The sequence below is a fragment of the Lepidochelys kempii genome, chromosome 1 (assembly GCF_965140285.1).
Source record: "Lepidochelys kempii isolate rLepKem1 chromosome 1, rLepKem1.hap1, whole genome shotgun sequence".
Classification (NCBI taxonomy): domain Eukaryota; kingdom Metazoa; phylum Chordata; order Testudines; family Cheloniidae; genus Lepidochelys; species Lepidochelys kempii.
The window spans coordinates 309,038,238-309,060,281 of NC_136380.1; the positions used below are offsets into that span (position 1 = coordinate 309,038,238).

The following is a 22,044-nucleotide window of genomic DNA, read 5'->3' on the forward strand; positions in this document are numbered from 1 at the left end:
TTGTGAGTCGAGCTTCATAATCACATACTAAGTGTCAAAGTACAATGGCTATTTCTGTACTTGGAATTTCCATAGGACACGCACTATGATGTGCCTATAGGATTTCTGTCTATGTGGGGATTAAGCAAAGAGCCCGTGAATAAATACTATTTCACTGAATTAAAGGCTTTGTCTTATGAACTAATTTAGATATATCAAGCTATTATAACTGGCAATAGTAATCTCTGTAGAGAATGTTTGGTATTTATTTTAGCTTCTTCTCTAACGGAAACTACAGTTAAGGTTGCATTTTACTTTTTGATAAATACAGGCTTATTCCTGGATCATGCAATGTATTGTTTCAAATCATGGTTTCACACTTTTATTTTAAGACAACATTTTACAGACTGATACAAAAATTAAAGTCAGTATTATTTTACTATATTTAAACATAATCATGATGCTGTTTCTCCCATTTAGAGCATTTATATTTATATAAGCAGAATTGAAAGAGCCTGGAAAATGTTTCTAAATTTTTTCATAGATTACACAATAGCCTCTAGTAAGAATATCTGAGTAATGTTTTGCCATCCTACAAAAGATTTTGCATTAACTTTTTGAAAAGTGAAGTTAATGGTTTGGTAATTTTGACTTTGTACTGACACTTTTAATATATTCAATCCATCCTGATATGGGTTGAACATTGCAATCCTTGTCATTTTCCCATATTCTGGTTGTGTAAAAGTAACACAGTGGATTTTGACAATCAGCATCATGAATGTTTTCAATTATAATCCTATCTTTTTTCTGTGTGTGCTTTTACCATGTATTGGATTGCTCTGGACCAGAATCACGAGTTTGTGGATGAACACATCTATGAAGACAGCTGCATGGAGGTATCCACAGTCAATCGATCCTCAAGCCACAGCCCCTCTCTCTCTTCCCAACAAGGTGTTACCAGCACTTGTTGCTCAAGACGACATAAAAAGACTTTCCGCATCCCAAACACCAATATAACTGGCAGCCGCCCAGGCAGCATACAAGAACTTAGTACCATTCAGATCAGATGTGTGGAGAGAACATCTCCATCTAACAGGTATTTTAGTTTTAACAACAATCTGAGATGCAATGCTATGGCAAACCTTTGCTCAGTAAGGAAGAAGTATAGATTGTGGTCTAAGTGGGACGGTGTTATTTGATGCAAATTCAAAATAAGTAAGCCGCGTTCCTTAGTAATAATGGACAAGTGGCTGACCTGTCTAACGAGCACTTATTTTTTTGAGTCTTATTGGGTAGCGGTTCTTAAGCCACACAAGTCTTGAAATGGCAGATCGAGGTAAACAGTTTGTCCTAATATGAGCCCAGAGCCTGAGAGGCTTTGACCTGCAACTGCCATTGGGATTTGATCCTTGTTTAACAAATGCTTATGCAAACCACAGAAAAAATATTGTAATATTTATTATTTGTATTGCAATAGCACCTAGAGACCCCAGCTGAAATTGGTACCCTGGTGTTCCACATCTTGTACAAACACATGATAAGAAACAGTCTCTACCTGGAAGAGTGTACAATTCAATTATACAAGACTGAAAAAGGGGAGAGTATTATTATTCCTATTTTTAGATGGGGTACAGAGACACAAGAAGACTGTGACATTGTGAAGTTCACACAGAAAGTCTGTGACAAAGCTGAGGCTTGAAATGAGATCTCCTGAGTCCCAGTCCAGTTCCCTAGTCTGAAGACAATCCGTCCTCTCTAAAAATATATAATGAATGAGAAAAATATAATCCCTGGCTAGGGGAGTTATTGGAAAAATTTGAAAACATCAGGAAAGTCATGCTAGACTTAAAAATGTTTGTATGTTGAACTGAAATATACCTCTATTTTAAAAAAGGCATAGTTTACAGCACAGGTTGCTATAGAGATTCAGCCTTGTTGAGTGAAATTTTGAATAGTTGGCAGGTGAAAAATTCACTGCCATAAGCAGCTCAGCAGCTCCTTGACTTGCAGTGGAGGTAATTTTTTCTGTCATTCCTCAAAGGAGGTGGCGGGGGACATACTCCTGGAGATTTAATCACATGACCTAATATTTAATTAAAGATTAATCTTTAATTCTTGGAGACTCCAGGACAATCCTGGATGGTTGGCAACAGTATGTGGAACCAGCATCCATGGCCCAGGTATTTCATGAATAATTCTGTCTGGCTCTGACCTGTCCTCTGCTGGGTGACTTTCCAGCACACCCTTCCACTCACAGCATGAACAGAGAAGAATGAAAAGCAACAATACACATGTACAGATAGGAGTAAATCTCACAATTCAATGAATTTAACTGTTTCTCTTACTGCTTAGGAACCACCCCCTAGAACAAATATACAGGCCACCCAGCAGCGCAGCGTGCACATGAATCCAACCTCAGGTGCATGTCTAAACTGATAATTGTGACGACAAAACACTGAGTCACTGCTCATGTGATCATATAACTAATAGACAGATAGTAGGTCAGTAGCCCACAAAGTCTGGCACAAAGAGCAAGGGACTGGGACTTTTGTTCTGTTACTGACTTGCTGTGTGACTTTAGATAAGTCACTTAACCTTGCCAGGTGTCACGTTCCCTCAGCTGTGGCCCAGATATACTTCCACCCCCCACCCCAACCTCCTTGATGGACAAAGAAAGCGTTATATGCAATGGAACTGTTACTTTCTAGTGTGCAGGAGGGGGAAGGGAGGAAGCAGGGGCTTGCTCAAAGCTTAAGGTGGGGGAGAAGGCTCTGCATCACTGGACAGTGCAGATTGGAAGAGGAGGGTCTGGAGCACAGGAAAGAAAGGCCAAAGGCATGCCCAATGGAGCAACTACTACACAACTCGTGAGCACTAAGCTAGAGGGTGTCCAGGATCCTAGCTATTGTTACAACCCATGCGGCTGTAATGGTGACTTTGCAGCTGCTCTGCATGAGGTCTTTGAGGTGGACAGATTCCTTCATCCCAGTCCTTCCCCATCTATCTTACCATTCATATTTGTGAGCTAGCTATTGTTAGTTGGCCCATATTGTTCCAGTCAAGTAACCAGTTACTGGCTGCCATATTGAGATGCCAGCTGAGCTAATGAATGTCACCGCCTTCTCCTACTCCGCCCAACAAGGGCAGAAAACTTGCATTTCTCTGCCCTACCTGACCCTGGTTTCCTTCCACCCTCACCACTCTTCCTTAGACACAGAGCTGGTGAGTCACAATTGTGCCCAGCAGCATGAAAGCACTGTTGGTTGTACCTCTTGAAGCAGTAATAGGTGGCGGTGGTTGGGACATAGGCCCCAGAGACGGTGGGGGGAGGGGTGCGAAGGGGCCATTGCCTTCCCTTACTTTTCAAGACCTGGCTGAGAGGGTGCATGCTGCAGCCTGGCCCAGCTGGCCAGCCAACACCAAGGTCCCACTCCATGTTGTGGTGGTAGCTGGGCCCTCCCCTGCCAAAACTGCAGCTCCTCTTGGTACCAGGGACTGGCTGGATCCAGGCAGTGGGATGGCACCTTCATCCAGGGGCCTTGGTCAGGCCAGGAGGGAGGGTAAGGTTTGGAGCCCCTGGCTCCCCATCTCCAGGAGGGATGGGCTGGTGGTGGGGAGCGCTTGGCCCCCACACTTTTGCACGTGTGGGTTGGTGACAAACTGGAACAGACATCTACACTGCCAAGAAAAACCCATAGCTGGCCCCTGCCACCTGACTCAAGCTCATGGGGCTTGGGCTGTTGGGCTCTTTCATTGCAGTGTAGACTTCCAGGCTCAGATTGCTGTCTGAGCTGTGGGACCCTCCCAGCTCACAGGGTCCTAGAGTCTGGGCTCCAGCGGAGCCCAGAAATCTAAACTGCAATGAAACAGCCCCGCGTCCTGTGTCAGATGGCACGAGCCAGTCGTGGGTGTCTAACCACAGTGTAGACATACATAGGGAGTCAGCACAGGCCAGGGGATAGGGGTGGGACTCAGGCAAGGCTATTTTTAGAACTACATTTGAAATTGCTGATGTCTGTCTTTTATGAAACGGCAATGTAGCGTCAAGGCCTTGTAGGTCAGTGCACCTAGCAATATTAACGCTATTGGTAACACCTAATGTGGGTCTCATTTGTAAAGGTTTGGGGGGCACAAAACTACTGTTCTTCTGGAAGCATAGGAAGGCAAGGTGGGAAGGGTGCCAGTGAGGGATGGAGGATTTCTATGGTAATGGGGGACCTAGCTGGATTCCTCCTGTTCACTTTCAGTTACTGTGACTTCCCCACCATTCTTTAAAGGGGCAGAATTTGTGTAAGGAAAGAGTGACCGCCTTGTAACCAGGGTTCAAGTCAGCTTTGTTTTGCTTCTTTGGGCACTGGCCCTCTTAATGCCTTGTCCAAAGTGTCCTACCTCCCTAAAACTAGGGTGCAGGTCTTCCTCTCACTTTCCTACAATTACATTCCATTTAAAAGCTGCTCCACAAAACTACCCTATAATGAGGGTTAAGGTTTTGTCCTTCACACTGATCTATGATCATGTCCTACTGACCACTGACCCTGGATTCTCTGCAGCCAGGTCTCCTGCTCTCTGTCACAGAGTGTTGTGGAAGACTAGGAGTTTGGGTAAATTATAGAAGACCAGAGTTCCTCAGCAGTTTAATCTTTATTCATCCTGTAATCTTCTCAGCCCATCTCTCGCCTCCTTTTGTACAGTTCAAGATTTTCCTGAAATTCACCCACAAAAAGGGGGCCCTTGCTCCAGAGAGCTAAAAATCGAAATAAAACCTCATGATTGTTAAGCTCAACTCCTGGTTTGTTGTGTCTGATTGAACCACCTAGTGTTGGCAAAACTGCAAATAAGAAAATAATACAATGGACCTACAATAATCAAAAAGAAAGTATCTGGATAATTGTACGTATGGAGATAAATTTATGAATAGGTTTATATGATGAGGTTGTCTGTGATAGCCTGGGACTGGACTTGATGACCCAGGAAGTCCCTTTCAGTCCTGTGTTTCTGTGAAAAACTCCAAGAGAGCAAAGTATTTTAATAGGAGTCACAGATCTTTCTTCCTCAGCCACATTCTGCATGTCTAATGACCAAAAGAGCAGAGGCCGTGTTTGCAGTGTATCTGTGTTTATCCTACGTGATAACAAAACAGACTTTAAGCTGGTTGGCTGGGATAATGGAATTGAATAAGGAGAGAAGTTTATAACAATGTAAACATTTACCTCATTGATTTTTCTCCCCTTTAGCCGATCCAGTTTAAATGCCAAAATGGAAGAATGTGTTAAACTAAACTGTGAGCAGCCTTATGTCACAACAGCAATAATCAGCATCCCAACGCCCCCAGTGACCACACCCGAGGGGGATAATAGGCCAGAATCTCCCCTGTATTCAGGAGGAAATATTGTCAGAGTATCTGCTTTATAAAACAATTAGAATAGAGACCACTTGCCAGCTGAGCTCTAGCGATGAGAAGACTTCTGGAGAAGGAGAGAGCTGGAAAAGACAATACCCCTTGGTCAGTGTAACCGCAGCCACAGCTTGAAGGGATCAGAAGAATTAAAACATTTTGGGTTTCAGTGTTGTAGCCCGTGAAGCAGGCAACCAAACAGAGTTTCTACACAGCGTCTGAACAGTTACACAGCGCAATCTTCTGTGACCATTTTGACTTACTATATGAGCACAATGAAATGTCCCCCATTGATGCTTCTTACCACCATGGGAACTTTTTAAAAAAAATAAACAAACAAAACAAACAAAAAATACCCCACGTTTGGACATTACATTCCGACTGAATGCAAAACAACAATGAAAAACATTTTGATAACGTCATTTTTTCTTGTTGATAAACCATGAACTTGTTGACAAACTCCCTATTGTTAAAAAAAAAAAAAAAGGGAGGGAGGGAGGGAGGAAACAAAATGCTCATATGAAATATGTTTGTACTGACTGGCAGAAATACAACCATAGTGCATGCTGAAATTCTTTGGAGCTGTGATCTCAGTTTACTTACGTTGTTTTTCAGATTAGGCATGATGAAATATTACTGTAGAAAGGGGCATTTCTGTGCACTTACTGCTGATTGTTCATGTTCCATGGTAGTTGTACAAATAACTTACCTTTGGAAAATGCAGTATTTCTTACTCAAACACTCATTAGTGAACGCAAGGTGTTCAGTTAGTTTCAATATTTATTATTGTTTTATCTTGCTTCCTTGGTACTGCTACGACTGCAATAATTCATTGTATATCTGTTGTATCAGGAATCAGGATTAATTTGTTTAAATATTTTGCACAACTTCATCTGCACCATGAACCCCGTGGATAGAAAATGTTTTCTCTAACGTGGAGAAGTTTTAAATAACCATATAATCAAAACTGTGTCGCACAAGTGTACTTCTCAGTCATACTTCTTTTTGTCCACTGTAATCTGTATTTTCAAGATGCAGCACATTTATCTGGTCTAACATTGCTTTCTTCTTTGGGATTTCAATTCTTCATAAATTGGCTTAATCTTTTGTTCTGCAAACACTTGCCTACCTTTGTATTTCCTGAACCAGTCTTCTAGTGTGGTGTTACAGTGTCAATCCCATTTGAAATTAAATGAAAACAAAGGGGTTTTGTGACAAATTAACACTTAGCTTGAAACCTCTTTGTTTTTCTGCAGTATCCAGAATATTGGCTATGTTGAGCACTGGAAGACATTTAGTGAAAACAGTTTGCTAAAACTCTCTTTGTAGTTATCTGTAAACCTGCATCCAAAAATTTATTTGGGGCTTCATATCTTGTAAGACTATAACCAAGAAACACTGATAAATTAGAGATCTGAGATTTTCTGCAAACTTTTGATTGACTCCAATGGGAAGTTAGCTGTACGATCGGACCCATAAATGCATATAAAGACTTTACTATTTAAAAATGCCTTTTTTCTTCATTGTCTTACAGAAATCTAAATTTTCTTACCAAAAGGTTTCTGCCAACTGCAGTTTTCTTTACTAGAAGACAAGAATGTTAAGAGGTTTGTCATCTTGAAAATGATGTGCACATGAAATAGTAGGTGTTTATAGTAGAAATACTGTATCAGCAGAAATTACCGCATGGCTCCATATAAATATATATATATGCCAATCAAAAGGCACTATGCATTAGAAGACATTACCACAAGTGATACACATAGTTATTTAACAGTTTGAATATTGTATGTTTCATACTTTATGGTACCAATTACTAACCACTCTCGTGACTGAGCTTAACATTTATAGTAAGAGGAAATACACCGTGAAAGTAGAACCTTGCTAATTTGCACCCTTTTTACTTCACACAACTAGTTGGTCGTCTCGCCTTATCTGTAAGCAAAGATTTAAAAACAGATGCTGTGATGAGGGCTGAGATTTTATTTTTACAAAATATGCTACAGAATATTCACTACTATGCTATTGTCATAAATTAAAACTCAATTACACCTGACAAAAGAAGAGAGTATATTTTGCAATGAGTGATACTTGTTTTCACCAAGTTTGTTCACTTACTCACAAACTTGGTTAATTTACTATGCCGTTCCCATTCATTTGTGCAAATTAGCAAGTTTCTACTGTGTTTATAAATGAAATCAAAACTTGAATTTCATTTAAGGAATCAACACACTGAATTTTCACTGACTGATACCAGTGAATGCGTCAAGTAATTGAATTGAAATCAATTATTTTGATCTCCTCTCTTACAGTGTTGTAAAGTTGGGTTCACATTAGTTTTTACTTGCTTCCTACGTCTACTCATAATTACTCATGAAAAAGAGACTGGCTTTGTTCCTAGTGTTTGCTGAAGCAGTTACTCGTATGAAAACTGCCCTGATATTAACAATCGAATACAGCTTCTTCTTTGTCACATGGTGCTTCTTAATTAATTACATCCAGAAACTAATATAAGATGGCAGTTGCTGAAAGCCATTTGGGATAAGCCCTGAACTGAGTTAGACCTTGTGCAATCCCATGGACTCCACTGAGATCACACAAGGTTTAAGAATTTGGCCTCTTAATTTTATTTTTCATATGGACTAAAGAGACTGCAATACAGCAATATTTGCATAGCGGTTACATCCCCAATTACAAGTTTTATTCATTTTTAAAGTACAGGTTAAGAAATAATTTGGCAAGATTTTTCAGAATGCCATTCCTGTCTCCTATTTCCATATATCACTTTGATTAATTTATTTTGAATTTGGAAAATAATCATTCTTTTGGTGTTCGAGGTGATTTAACTGCTGTTTGGTAGTGAATGACTGTTGATGACTGTGTAAAATGCATCTGTGCTGTAAATGAAATGTAATTATTTCTGTGTATCATACAAAGAAACCAAGGTTGTTGTTTTGGACAATTTTGTTTGAAATTCTTTTAACATATTTCAGAAGACAGCATAATACATGTGTTATGCTGAATGAATAGACAGCAGAGGAATATTTAAATAAAAGATCTGCATGCTTCAACGGGACAACCTGGTTTTTCAGTAACTTATTATTCATGGAGCACATTTTCCTGTCCAGATTCAAGGAACAGCCAACATGTGTGCAGCAAACCTATATGATCCAACTGAAGTGCAAGGTGTACACAGATTTACATCACTATAGAGACAACGGGCCCAGTGATTCTTTGGTACAAAAAGCTACACATAGGGACTCCCTTGCCACCCCATTTGCCAGCCAGAAGCACGGGGAGTGGCCAGGTGGAAAGAGGTACGTGGGCAATGTATTCCTTGGCTGCTGACACGGCCATGTGGAAGGTCACTGACAGGTGGTGAGGGTTAGAATAGCCTGTTTGCTGCTCCAATTTATGGCAGGACTAGATCACGCACAGCTGGTCACCTAGTCAGGTGGACCATAGAATTAGGACTATTAAATTACTGTCACCAAGGTGAGCTCTCTCTTACCTATTTTTAAAACCACCCTTTAAAATGACAATTTTTGAAAACATCTTGGCAAGAACAATTCTGCTGAACCTGCCTGGATGCCACATTATTTCAGTGCTGGTATCAAGTTCTATTCTTACAATCTTCTTGCTAAGATGGTCAAATTCTTTTTAGTGTAATAGCAGATGGCAAACTGTACAGTTCTCTTCTAAAAGAAAATAATGCAAATAATTCCCTCTTATTAACCATTTATATGGTACTATTGATGTGCATGCCATTTTACTGGTTCCAAGGAGTTAACAGTCTCTTCTAGACTGCTCCCCTACAGAAAAGCCCTTAGAATTTAAGAGGGTGTCCTTTCTGCAAGCTTTTTTTTTTTAAACCAACCCATAGAATTTAATAGACTGATTGTCCTGCAATTTAAAAACCCCTCTTGAAAGCATAGCACTCTCTGAGATTCTATGCATTTGAAGTCTCAGTTCCACAGAAACATTAAATTCCTGTGGACTTTCCTACATATAACATAATGAAAAGGACATATATATGGGAGGGAAATAGTCTTCTAGGTAGGTGAGTAAATAGCAAAAGTATTTATTTGTTTTTCCATGGCATGTAGACTATTTTTCAGAACACATACACCTATTTCCCTCCAATAATACACATTTTGCATAGAGCAACCATAGTTACTGAAGCAAACCTCTACTCATACAACTGATCAGATGGCCAATAGCAGTGTATTTTGCTGGAGCAGCAACCAAATGCAACTACTGAAGGGAACTGACACTAGATCTTTAAATGTAGTCATTAGACATGAGTAGACCAGAGAGGGGAGTGGGTGATACAAGTGCCTACATATCTAGAATTGATATAGATTGAAAGATATACTCGGTTATCTATCTAGCTTACAGAGCCCTGGTCTCCATTGGGGGGGCGGTATCAATCTAAGTTACGCAACTTCAGCTACGTAAGTAACGTAGCTGAAGTCGATGTACTTAGACCTACTCACTAGTGACTTGACTGCTGCTGCTCCCCCATCAACTCTGCCTGCGCCTCTCGTGGTGGTGCAGTACAGAAGTCGATGGGAGAGCACTCGGGGAATCGATTTATCGCATCTAGACTATCGCTGCCCGCAGATCCAGCTGGTAGCGTAGACATACCCTTAGTTACCATCTGTCTGTCGATCTTGGTTATTTATCTATCTATTTCTAAAGCATCCATTTTTGTGGCATCTAGGCACTTATATCTAAGGAAGATATGGGAATTGTGTCCAAAGTGAACAGATGGGTGTGAAGTATTAAGACATTCCAAACCATCTAAAGAAACTCACTCAATCAGAAGCAAGATTTGCAATGCTATATTAAATATCTCATTTCACCAACAGTGCTTCACACATGTTATAATATTCCAATGGTCAAAACATCAAAAGTGATACCAGGATTCTCATCTGTATAAGACATTTAATTGTATAGTGACAAAAGGCCTCTGTTGTTGTTACTGCTTATTACCTAAAATGTATGTGGCACTTTACAAAATGAGTTAGCTATGTTTACTGCAGGCAGAGTTTATAAGTATTCTCCCTCCAGCAAAAAGACTAAAATACATAAACCTTGGCCAATACTTATGGCCAAGAAATTAAAGCTTTGGCAGAACCCTGGGGAAAGTAAATTTCAGCGTCAAGGGCAGTCTCATGAAAATACCCTGCCTTTATCACTATTTATGTTCCAGTAGAACCCAGATACTACAATTGAGATTAGGTTCCCATTATGCTACATGCTGTACAAATGCAGGGCCTGATCCTGCCCCGTGTAAATTTACCCATGTGGTTTCTTCAGTGTCCCACTTGACGCATCTCCACAACTTAAGGTCATCACTGCACCTTTCAGACATTTATGCACGACTTACTGTCACATGTGAGTAGTCCCACTGACTTCCCACAGAGGTGTTTGTGTGTGTGGCTTGCATAGGTAGGGGCTGTAAAACTTTGGGGAGTAGTGCTGCATTGGGGAGATGTGGACAACAGAATGCAGGAAAGACGAGGGGTTGGCACACCGAAGAAGGAAGGGTTGGCTGAGTGTGGGAGGAAGAATATTACCAGTCAATATTTGCCAAGAGTCCAAAAACTGAAGGTAGAAAAAGTTAAAATGCTGGCTCAGACATGAGGATTCACTTAAGTGTGTGCACCTCCTCGCCACTGTTTGGTTTCCAGGAGGGCTGTGATGTTAAAGCTTCATTCTTGGAAGCGTAATGCTGGGGCCAGTAGTGGCTGCATGGCTGTGTAATGCCATGGGAAGGGCCCGGTGTCTCTGAGTGAGTTCCCAGATGCTCTGATAAGGGAGCAGGCCGGGGAGGGCATAGATGGCCAGATGCTCCTCCACACTTCCTTAAATCACTTCTACTCCCACCACTGGGGAGTTTCCATCACAGCCACTTTCAGATATCAGCAAATCCCAATATAGGGACTGAATACTCATCTCCATTGGCAATGGTGTACAGGGAAAGAGGTGGTCCCTCCATTAGCATGGATTTAATTGATGTAGGGTTTTGATATAGATCAACACCCTCCCCCTGTAATTAGGATAAGGAATCAGTGAAGTCTATAAAGCACAGGTGTAATGTCCTACACACGGAAAGATCCTGTAGCAGATGACCATGATGTGCACTAACTGATGCTTCTGAGGAGCTGCTGAGGGTAGCCCACCTGCCACTGCACAATTTGCAGACTATATGCGCATGGATAATTTTAGTAAAGTGCACACCTGAGAAGAAAGATATCGCTGATGCTGCTTCGGGATGTAGAAGCTGGTGATCCAAAAGGACTCCCAAGACTGTGACCCTCACTGAAAAAGAGGAGAGAGCAGCTATCACCCAGCAAACTCCTCTGAACCTTTCCCCTGAAAACAGGCCTCTCCTCCACCATATGTATTTATTATTATAACATTATTAAACATTAAACATTATTAAGGCTGCAGAGTCAAGAAGTCAGAAGTTAGGAACTGCCCAGAATTATGGTTGCCTGATCAACCTTAATCTGACCTATGTATGTGTTTGCATTATGATACAGACTTCACATATGACATATGATCCTGTTTGCAGGATCAGGTTCTAAATTAAAAAAAAAAGCGTTACAGGAAATGCAATAGAGAATACAAAACTGAGGAAAAGGGAAAACTGCTCTTAAGAGAGCATCATTTCTTGGACAACTTTGATCTCAGTCATCCCCCTTTGATCTCAGTCATCCATGGCCCTTAGTAATGGCAAAGTGCTACCGAAGAAACCTTGACTGACGTGGGACTAGGGGGAGTGGGCTCAATAACTTCCTTGCATCACAGTGACGTTCCAAAACCTACTTATTTCCCTCCAGCATTATCTCCCGATATAAACATGATCACTCAGAAGGTGGAGTCCAAAAGCTACAATGTAATTTGGCTTGGGACAGCCCATAGCAGGAGCTTCACCACAGAGAGTGATGCCTGCAGAGGAATTAAGCACACACACAGATCAGCGACAAAAGGTTAAACTCTGAACTGGCTCCCTAGCTTCCCATTCACTTGAAACTTTTATGAAAAGGTCAAAAAACAATGAAATTCACAGCTAATATCTACGTTTAACATTTGTGTGTTTAACATTAAACACACAATACTGACAAACTGACAGCAGTAAGGACATTTAACATAGAGCTTTTTAAAGTTAAATTACTAGGAAAAAAGCACCCACTCTCTTTAACTTTAAAAAGAAAGAAGCCATCACAAAATTCTGGGCAGTAGTGATTTTATTGGCTGCCATAGAGCACCTCTTTTTTTTTCTTCCTACACAGTTCCAAAACAAGTGGAAAAAACTTTAAAATTTCAATACTGTGTAAAAACCCCATTTGTCACAAAGCACTGTTATTGGAATAAACACATTTTTCAAGAACTTGTCTGACTGTAAAAAATAATCCTTTGAAATAAACATTTACATAAAAATACAGTAAAATGCACTTTTCCCACCTCAATAAATAGATTTTAACTCTGTTGCCATTTGGCAATTTGAGTCAACAGCGAACTTTCAATGAAGAAAAGGCTAGAGTGAAATTTCTCCTTCTTTACTCTTACATTACATTTATTGCAATTGCATCCAGAACAATAAACCAGTAGATCATTGATTTCCTTATAGTCTTTCATTTTTATCTGGAGGGCAGAAAGGAGGAGGAGGAGAAAGAGGGGTCTATCTATAAAGATTTGCTACTCTCATACTGATCCCTAGTTTGGAAAGAAAATATGTTTTATTTTTACTAAATTTATCCAGTCCAAAGAACATACTGTTTTGAAAAACATTTTCTACATATTAGGTCACATTTAGAATAATAAAGTATACTGATCATATTCATGGTTTTTAAAACCTCTGTTTAACGTATTTTAATTTAAAAATTAAACAATCATCTTAGGATAAAAATAGAGGTTTTTAGACGATCTTTAAATGAAACAGCTAAAATAAAGGTGCTGTTAAAAAAAAGAAAAAAGAAAAGAAAATTTTACTCTTTTTACAGATGTTGCCATTTTTAAACCCATTTACTTGAATTGTAGCTCTACTATATATACACACACAAAAAAAACCCCATATATTTATATTCACATATATCCCTGAACATTTTCCCAATGGTTTAGTAGACGTGTTCAAAAGTCCATTTTGTTTGCCTCTCAAATATAGACATTTCTATGGAAGACCGTTATCTTTCTACTTTCTATGATGCTTTCTTTTTTTTTAAAGTGTCATTAGTAGTGTCTATCTACTTGTGTAGATATCAGTGTCTTATTATGCTGTACATCTTGTGGATGAGCTAAATATTGCAGCATCCAGTAAATGGTGCTTTATATGCAAAACAATGGTTTCATAGCTCGAAGAAGCTGAGAGACAGATCTTTGATCAACTGTCCTTCCATGGAGCTATCTCCATGTCTGTTCATTAGCCATTTTCTGAAACAGAAAGGTATACTTAAAAATGCAGGAGACAGAACAGGGGAAAAACAAAAACAAAACAAAAGCCCCATAACTTTGTGACTTCACACATTCATTTGTATCTCCTACAATTCCTCCATTTCAAAGTGTGTGTTAAAGCTGTTTGCCATAGAGGTATGTTCAAAGATCCTTGTCAGGCTGGGTTTCAGCAGCTCGACTGAATGACATGACAGGTGTTGTGAGGTGTCATTCTTCAAGGACATCATTTGATCTGTCCCAGGATCCCTTCTGTCATAATATAGAGCCCACAGCAAAGTAATAGTGAGGATCATAGCCAGAATCTGTGTAACTCCGATAGAGATTCCTAGAAATCGCAGAACTTGCAATTGTTTCGTTCCTCTCAAGAAAGTGTACATTTTTTTACCACAACCCTATAGAACAAAAAGATAAAAAAGACAGTCAACATTATTTGGATCTGCCTCAGAGTTCCAAATGCTTATTTTTACACATAGATAGTATCTACTATTGTCCTTTTGACCCATCAAGGGTCGCATTTCTATTCTTCAAACCACGCTTTGTAATATTGCTTTGCTTGCTTGTTTTCCCTTTCCACAATCTTGTCTCAAAATCCTTTCATAGATTTAATTCACATAACCTCCCAGAGATCTGTTTGTTCCATATTTCTCTCCACTCATGACCTCTGCTCATCTGATCTGTGATCCGATCAACCTTGCTTATTTTGAAAAAAACTCAATTATTTTTTCCAATATTTAAGACAGCTCCATCAAATCTTTTCTTACTCCTCTTTTTTCTAAACGACAGACTTTAGACTTTTTAAGTCCATTGCTATAAAGCTTTTTTTAAAGCTGTTGCTATTAAGCTTTTAATAATGAGATCAACGTTTTAACTCCCTTTTGATTTTTCCAAACAGAACATATTTTTATAATACCATGAATCAAAATTAAACCAATATCCTAAACAAAGATTTGCCAAACTGTATAACCTCATCATGGCGTTCCCCAGACTCTTCAAGTTTTTTAGCTACATACATTATGTATCATATTCTTATTCTGAGCTCCTGACTTCTGTAGAAAGAGCCTAGACAGTGGATAAAATTAGTTACATTAATGCTTTCCAGTCACAGTACAAAGCCAAATGGTCTTTCCGACTGTGGAAACACTAAAGGGAGGTAACCTTTACAGAAGGATTCATGATCAGTTTCTCCAAAGTATTAGATACAAGTAGTTTTCCTTACTCACAAAGTACATTTTTACTATTCCAGCTCTTTGTTCTTCAACTAACAGCCTCTGTTCATTGCAAAAAACCCGCCCATGTATGTTTTATACTTATGGCAACTCACCAGGGCTATACTCTAAAACTAACCAGACTTTGTGCTCATCTGTACATAAAAGCATCTTTGTGATTTTTAAATTGTGAAGTCATGGACTGTTTTTATTCCTATATCTTATACTGGGCTGAGCATCTTACTGCTACTTACCATATAGTAACATATTCAGTCTATTTGAAAACATTTTGTTCTTGGGTCATAGAATGTTTAACGCAAACTGTCAGTTACTGTAACTAAAAAACAGCAACGAGAGCAATATTGTGAAAAATTGCACTGATGAAGTTTACCAGTCCATAGCAAAGTAGCCTCCCGACACACAAAGCACTGGTGCTCATCCCTCCCCCAAAATCACTCTTCTTCCTCAGCAAACTGGTCTGAATGCCTCAGTGCTGTTCTGTCAACCAGAATTATTTCAACATTTTATACTGAAGGCCACATCACCTTCTTATTTATTATATCTATTACCATAGCACTTAATAGCCCCAGTCATGAGGAGGAGCCCATTGTGGAAGTTGCTGTTCAAACACAGAACAAAAGATGCTCCCTGTCAAAAAGAACCGCAATCGAAGGCCTTGTCTACAGTGACTAAGTAAGTCAATCTAAGTTACGCTAGTTAAGTTACGTAAGTTATGTAACAGAAGTTGACATAGCTTAAATTAACTTACAGTGGTGTCTCTACACCGCACTATATCGAAAGGTGAGTGCTCTTCCATTGACTTATCGCATCTTCACCAGACCCACTAAATCGATGCCGCAGCATCGATTGCAGCAATGCCGATTTAGCTACACTGAAGACAAGCCCTTAGCATCTTATTGAGGTGATCTCTGCATGTAGCTCCTCTCCTCCCATTCATGATGACATAATATCCCAGCATGCAGCTACAGCCATTCCTGACATGGAAAAGTACTATTAAGAAATTATTGCATTTCACTTGTTTTTAAAATGTAAAATCAAGGCAGAGTCCAGAACACATGACCACTGAGCTCTCTGCAGACCATCACCAAGTGCTCCTTGGACCACAGTCTGATAACTGCTGATGCAGACAATTTTACAGGAAAACACCCAAATCAAAATATCCAAGGCTAACTGTCTTCTCTCTGCAGAAAAAATAAGTAAGTAGCCTTGCAGAATCTTCCTTGAACCAGTCTCTCTTGAGAAAGAGGAGTTTTGGGGAGAGTTGATCACACAGATTTTTAAGCCCAGGCATCCAGTCCCCCGTCCTGGCCAAGCATCTCATGGATCTGTGGGAAAGGGAGCTGTCCTGCAGGGATGGCCATTTTACCCTAGCAGGATGTGTCCAGGAAGAGCCACAGGCAGGGCCTTTCTGAAGCGGCTCAGTAATAACTGTACACAGGGAACCAATAGGAGATAATACAACTGCAAACTATATTTCATCCCTGCCCAGATTTCTACATTAAAATCAATCCCAAGGGAAAGTGCTGTAGAGAGCAGCACTTCAGCTCCTTCAGTCCAACCCAACTCTATTCCACCCCTGAACTCTACAGAGATTTAAAGGTGGGTCTTCTGCACAGGACAAGTGAGGGGAAATTCACAGAGACACAGGTCTTCACAGGACAGTGTGATGGAAGCACACAGTCACTAGTACCAACAGGACACTTTGATAAGCCATCGGGTTGGTCACGTTATTTTCAAAATGTTGTTTCTGTGATTATGACCCTACTAATCTATTCCACATAGTCTTATGACAAATAAGTAACTGTCCAAAATAACAGGCTTTTAACACTGAGCATGACCACGTTAGTATTCCTGTCATGTTAAAAGCTTCCAGAAACCAAAATTTATTTCAAATGCCACCGTCATAGATGCCAGTTTACTTGACTAACAGCCTGATTCTACAAGTGCTTCACATGCAAACTCACACCGACGTCAACAGGTCCCTCACTTCGGATCTGTAATGAATAAACTATTCCATGTATTCTGAAAACATTATGTCAGAATACATTAAAGGACTTTGACATCTTTCCAGTATTAACCACAGTAATACAACACAGACTTTCAACAGTTTCATTCGGTCAATGCTTTAACAGAGGTGAGACTCAGAGCAGAACAAAAAGCAAATTTAGGCTTCTAAGAAATTTTAAAACAAAAATCTTTGCCGCAAAAGACCTTTAATTCAAACTGATACAGAACAAGAAAGTCATTTGGGCACGTTTTCCTAAGCAAAATATATTGTTTCAATTATGCTGCTCCAAATTTGTTTTTAACTGTGAAGAAACTAGCTGATTTAATATTTTCTGATAACTTATGAGGAACTAAGTGCATGCTGGTCACAGTTAAAAAATGCTTACACACAGTACTCAAATTCAGTTCATCTGCTGTCTAGAGGAAACATCAGCATCAGAGAGCAATAGCATTAATCCGTACAGCTCCTGCAGTACAGACATGTAACTAAGGCAAATTTATACCAGATCTCTCCAGGCTGCCTCCTTCCACTTAATGATGCTCTTACATTTCTGCTCTGGTTCACATTCAAATCAGTTTCCAAAACTAGACCTATCCAGCCATTCCCATTATCCCCAATTTATACATTTTATTTATGCATATTTGATATACTCAGAGTTTTTAAGTTGCAATTAAAGGACATATAAATATACTCTCCTAGGCTGAAGTAAAAAATCTATGTCAAGAAGAACAGCTCTTACATTAGTGACAACACAATACCAACTATTACAATTTGTAAAGATCATTCAGTATAGTATTACTTTCTCAAGCTTGCAAAGCTATAAATTTAGGGCCTTATTCTCATTTATACTATGGCCATTTTACACTGCTGGCAGTGTAAAGGGGCCCTAAAGTAGGCATAAAATACTTTTACACCCACTTTAACACTCAGTGTTGAAAAGTGGCCATAGTGTAAATGAAAATCAGATTCAAAAAGTTTAGTTCTACACTGAAAGTGACTATGTACAAATGACATCAACTTAGCTAACAGATCTGCTTCCTATATGTAATCAGAGTCCATCAGGTTATAAAAGGGAAGGATATTTACCTGTAATTTTGCTTCTCTGAAGATAACATCTTTCAGGATTCTTATGCCTGGGCCTTAGCTTCTTACCGTTAGAACAGCTGAACTCTCCTACCTCTCAAGATTATATTTTTTTAACCTAGTGAAGGCAGGTAACGAGCACACCAAGCCCACTACTGTGCTCTTACATCACCCTCTGATGACCGCTGATCTTCAAATGTTCTAGTCTATTCTTTCAATTGTACAGGAAGTGAAGCTCCCAAAAAGAAAACCAATTCACAAAGATCAACATATGCAAAAAATAATAGCTCAGAAGGCAAAAAAAAAGTGAGAGAGGAAAAATAACTCAGAAAAAGATTACTTCCAAAATCTGCAAAGCAATGGGTGGGGAAGCAAGATTCCGGCAAGACCATATCTTCTGTGCAGCAGCGTTACAGGTAACTCATCTTCTTTTCATTAACAATGCCATCTGTGCAGGATTCTGACTCTTCAAGAATAAGACGCTCAAGACATTTCTCAAAAGAAAATTATAGCACAGCTGCATTGAGCAGCAGCTATGTCAATGCCGACCATCAATCCAAACACAGACTTTTTTCAGCATAAAAAAAGACTATTAAGTTACCTCTAAAAATGCAGCATCCGGTGTTAAAGTACAAGCCTGCTGAATGAACCCAAAACTAGAGAATCAAACTCATGGGGAAAATGTTTTTGCCAACTGAAAATATGGTGCCACTTAACATGAAGCAAAAATATTTTTTGTGGTGAAAGAGAAGAAGCATGGCCTGCCTTAACTTGGAACCAATTCTGCAGCAAAGACTCCAAAATTGGATTCCTTCCTGGAAGATGAATTAATCCAATAATGTTTTGGGAATGGGGGTGGAGGGAGAACCATGTAGCGGCCTTTCAGATGTCTGTGATGGAGACAGCCACAAGCCAGGCAGTCTTGCCTTGGCATATCCTGTAAGGTTCAGATCACAAAGGTCATTGCAATGGAAAATTAGTTGCCCTATCTAAGGATGTTAGTCTGCTCCAAGTGAAACCAAAAAGACTGTGGACATCAAGCACAGGGAGAAAGGACTCATCGAAATGAGGATATGGGAGTGGAAAGAATGTTGGCAGAACAATAGGCCATTGATGTTGACTTCTGACCCCACATCAGAGAGGAGTCTTTGATGAATCCTCAGCACTGCCTGATTCTTCTTAATTGGGTATAATAAGGTGGATCAGGCACTAGGGCCTCAAGCACTCTCATTTTATGAGGCAACGTATTCCAGTGTACAGGACAATGGGCTAAGAGTCAGGAGACCTGGTTTGTATCCTGTTTCTGTCACTGCCCTGCTATGTGACCTTGGCAAGACACTTCATCTTTCTGTGCTGCATTTTCCCAGTCAGTAAAATGGAGATAATGACACATAGGTTTCCTTTCTAAAATGACGTGAGATCCACAGTTGAAACTCTCTACGTAATAGTGATGTATTGATTCTATAAATCAAGACTGGGTGTCTTTCTGAAAGATACACTTAGTTCAACCATCAGTTACTGTGCGTAATGTCGAATGACATTCTTTGCCTTGTGCTAAGGAGGTGGTTGGACTAAATGATTATTATCTTTCCTTCTGGCCTTCCTCCTAGGAATTCATGAACTGAACTGTCTCCAGGAAAATGACCTTCCATGTCTTAGGAACTCAGTTCCCTGGAACTGAGTGGCTCAAAAGAAGATTTCATCAGGGTTGCATTAAAAGTGTCAAGCTCCAAATGAACCCAAAACATACTGCAATTAAATAAACCTAGTCAAATAAAACAAGGTGGTGGTACTCAAACAGTTTTTGTACAAGGCAGATCTGATTCCACCACATGTTAAACCTTTTCCACTCAGAAAATAAGATCCTTCTGGTAGATGGCTTCTGAGATGTCTGAAGGACAAGAGACAGCTATCTACTCAGACACACCATAATTAAAGACTCAGTCTTGCCAGGAGCCAAGCTGTAATAGACTGGGATGGGGTGATGTGCCCTGATTCTGAATAATGATCTGAAGCCAGATTTTCAGCCCGGTGGGATCAGCATGAAAGCAGAGTACTATACCTGTCTGGGTTAGGATGGCGCTCTTAGAATCAATATAACTTTTGGCTAATGAGTTTTGTTCAAAACCTTTGGTATCAGAAGGAAAAGCACACAGGAGACCATTTTCCCCAGTGAGTGGAGAAAGCTCCTCCTTGCTAATGCAGTCTTTTCTCAGTGACATGAGCTTCCTGAAGCTGCTCTAATTTACACCAGTTACACTTGAACATCCTACACCATTCCCATTTCTGAACTGAGTGTAGCTTGAGAGGAATGGAGAATTTTATGCTAGATATTTTCAGTTCAGCAATGTCACGCAATTAAACAACAAACAAAAACAGGCAAAACTTTATGTAGGCCAGACAATGCTTTGTACCCTGCTCTGCTATAGTCAACAACAGAAACCTAAGTTAACTATCAATCCTAGTCTCAGAAGAGTATTAATATTATTGATGATGACGATGATGCTAAAGAGAAGGAAGTAGACAAAACAGAGACCATACAGCTTCTGTCTCACTGAAGCACAAGATGCACATTGGGGGAAGATCATTGGCAGCAGAGATAGTGTTTGCCAAATAGCAAAAATTGCACCTTTAAATTTCTAAAAAGTCTGTTGTAAGTAATGGAGTTTTTAAAAACCATGATTTTAAAAAGTGCTTGGCAAATGTTTCTTCATCATCCTCAAACTGGAAAAAATCTGATTTCACACTTCTTCCAAAGGAGAACACATTTAACTACTCATTTATTCAGATTTAAATGTGCTTTAACTTCAATGTCCTGGCCAATAAATATATTCACTTTACAGGGTCCTCCCCTCCCCCCTTCCACTCACAGAAATTGTAAAAGAACTCTTGAAAGAGGACTAGTCTTGCTTCATATTATTATTAACATTAGCCTTGATTAAACCTTATAAAAATGCAAAGGCAGGTCTGTTTCATGCAATATTTATAATATTATTTTAATATGCATAATCTTTGCTCAAACTCTCCAAATGTCCAAAGTGAGCTAACAAAAGTAAAGTGCCAAAAGAATGCAACATCACCAAGAAATCCTGAAGAGTAAATTACAAAGTTATTGCTATAATTTTATGTCTTAAGTGTAAAGTTAAAAGTTACTCTGACTCTTAGTATTTTTCATTGTTTAAAAACAAAATAAAAAACCTAAGTTATCAACAAAATAAAACTTGTACATGCTTTTAATATTTGGTTATTTTTCAGACAGAATATGATTGTTATGTTCAAATAGAAACTACAACCATTCCAAGATACTGTCAATTCTAAGAAATTCAAGTGATCTAAGTTTTGAAATAGGATCAAATGCTATTCCTGACTGCCACAAACTCAAACTTATTTCACATACCTAACATACACATGGAGGCAAATGTACATTTGTTCTCCTCTCAAAGCCTTTTTTCACATTTAAATATACGATGTTCCCGATGCCTCCATCTTGGAGACATCAATCATAGTACTATTGAGAGCACAACTAATGATTTTCAGCTTTCTGCCAGCATAAGTGATAATGCCTGCAAAAACAGCATACTTTGATGAGGCAGGCTCAAGAGCAAGTCTGCATGAGAAGAGATAAGAGCATCAGTAATGAAAGTATTTTCTTAATTTTAACATATTTTGATCTTGCACACACTGATGTGTTTGTTCAAGTGATGCTATCAATCTCTTCAGGTTCAAATGTATTCCCTCTCATTATCCATTTTTTATCCTTTTAAAAAAATATTATATACAACTCAGCAACAATAGTGTAGACCATAGAAAACGACTGCTTTGGCATAAAGTCTCCATTTATGTTCACATTGGAGTGACTGTGTTATTTGTCTGTGTGCATGATCCCTGCT

At 39.3% G+C, this 22,044-nt stretch overlaps 2 protein-coding genes across 6 annotated transcripts in view; one reads left to right on the top strand and one right to left on the bottom strand.

The window, feature by feature from the left end:
• The window catches only part of KCND2 (potassium voltage-gated channel subfamily D member 2), a 433,131-nt gene extending 424,678 nt beyond the window's left edge, over positions 1-8,453 (top strand). For all 3 annotated transcript variants that reach the window (XM_073328186.2, XM_073328184.2, XM_073328185.2), the window contains 2 exons: positions 828-1,075; positions 5,214-8,453. In XM_073328186.2, coding sequence (XP_073184287.1) covers positions 828-1,075; positions 5,214-5,391 — 426 coding nt within the window. In that variant the 3' untranslated portion in view covers positions 5,392-8,453. The remainder of the gene's footprint in view (positions 1-827; positions 1,076-5,213) is intronic.
• A 4,162-nt stretch (positions 8,454-12,615) lies between these two features.
• Positions 12,616-22,044, bottom strand: part of TSPAN12 (tetraspanin 12) — a 62,545-nt gene continuing 53,116 nt past the window's right edge. For all 3 annotated transcript variants that reach the window (XM_073328189.2, XM_073328188.2, XM_073328187.2), the window contains one exon: positions 12,616-14,229. In XM_073328189.2, coding sequence (XP_073184290.1) covers positions 13,924-14,229 — 306 coding nt within the window. In that variant the 3' untranslated portion in view covers positions 12,616-13,923. The remainder of the gene's footprint in view (positions 14,230-22,044) is intronic.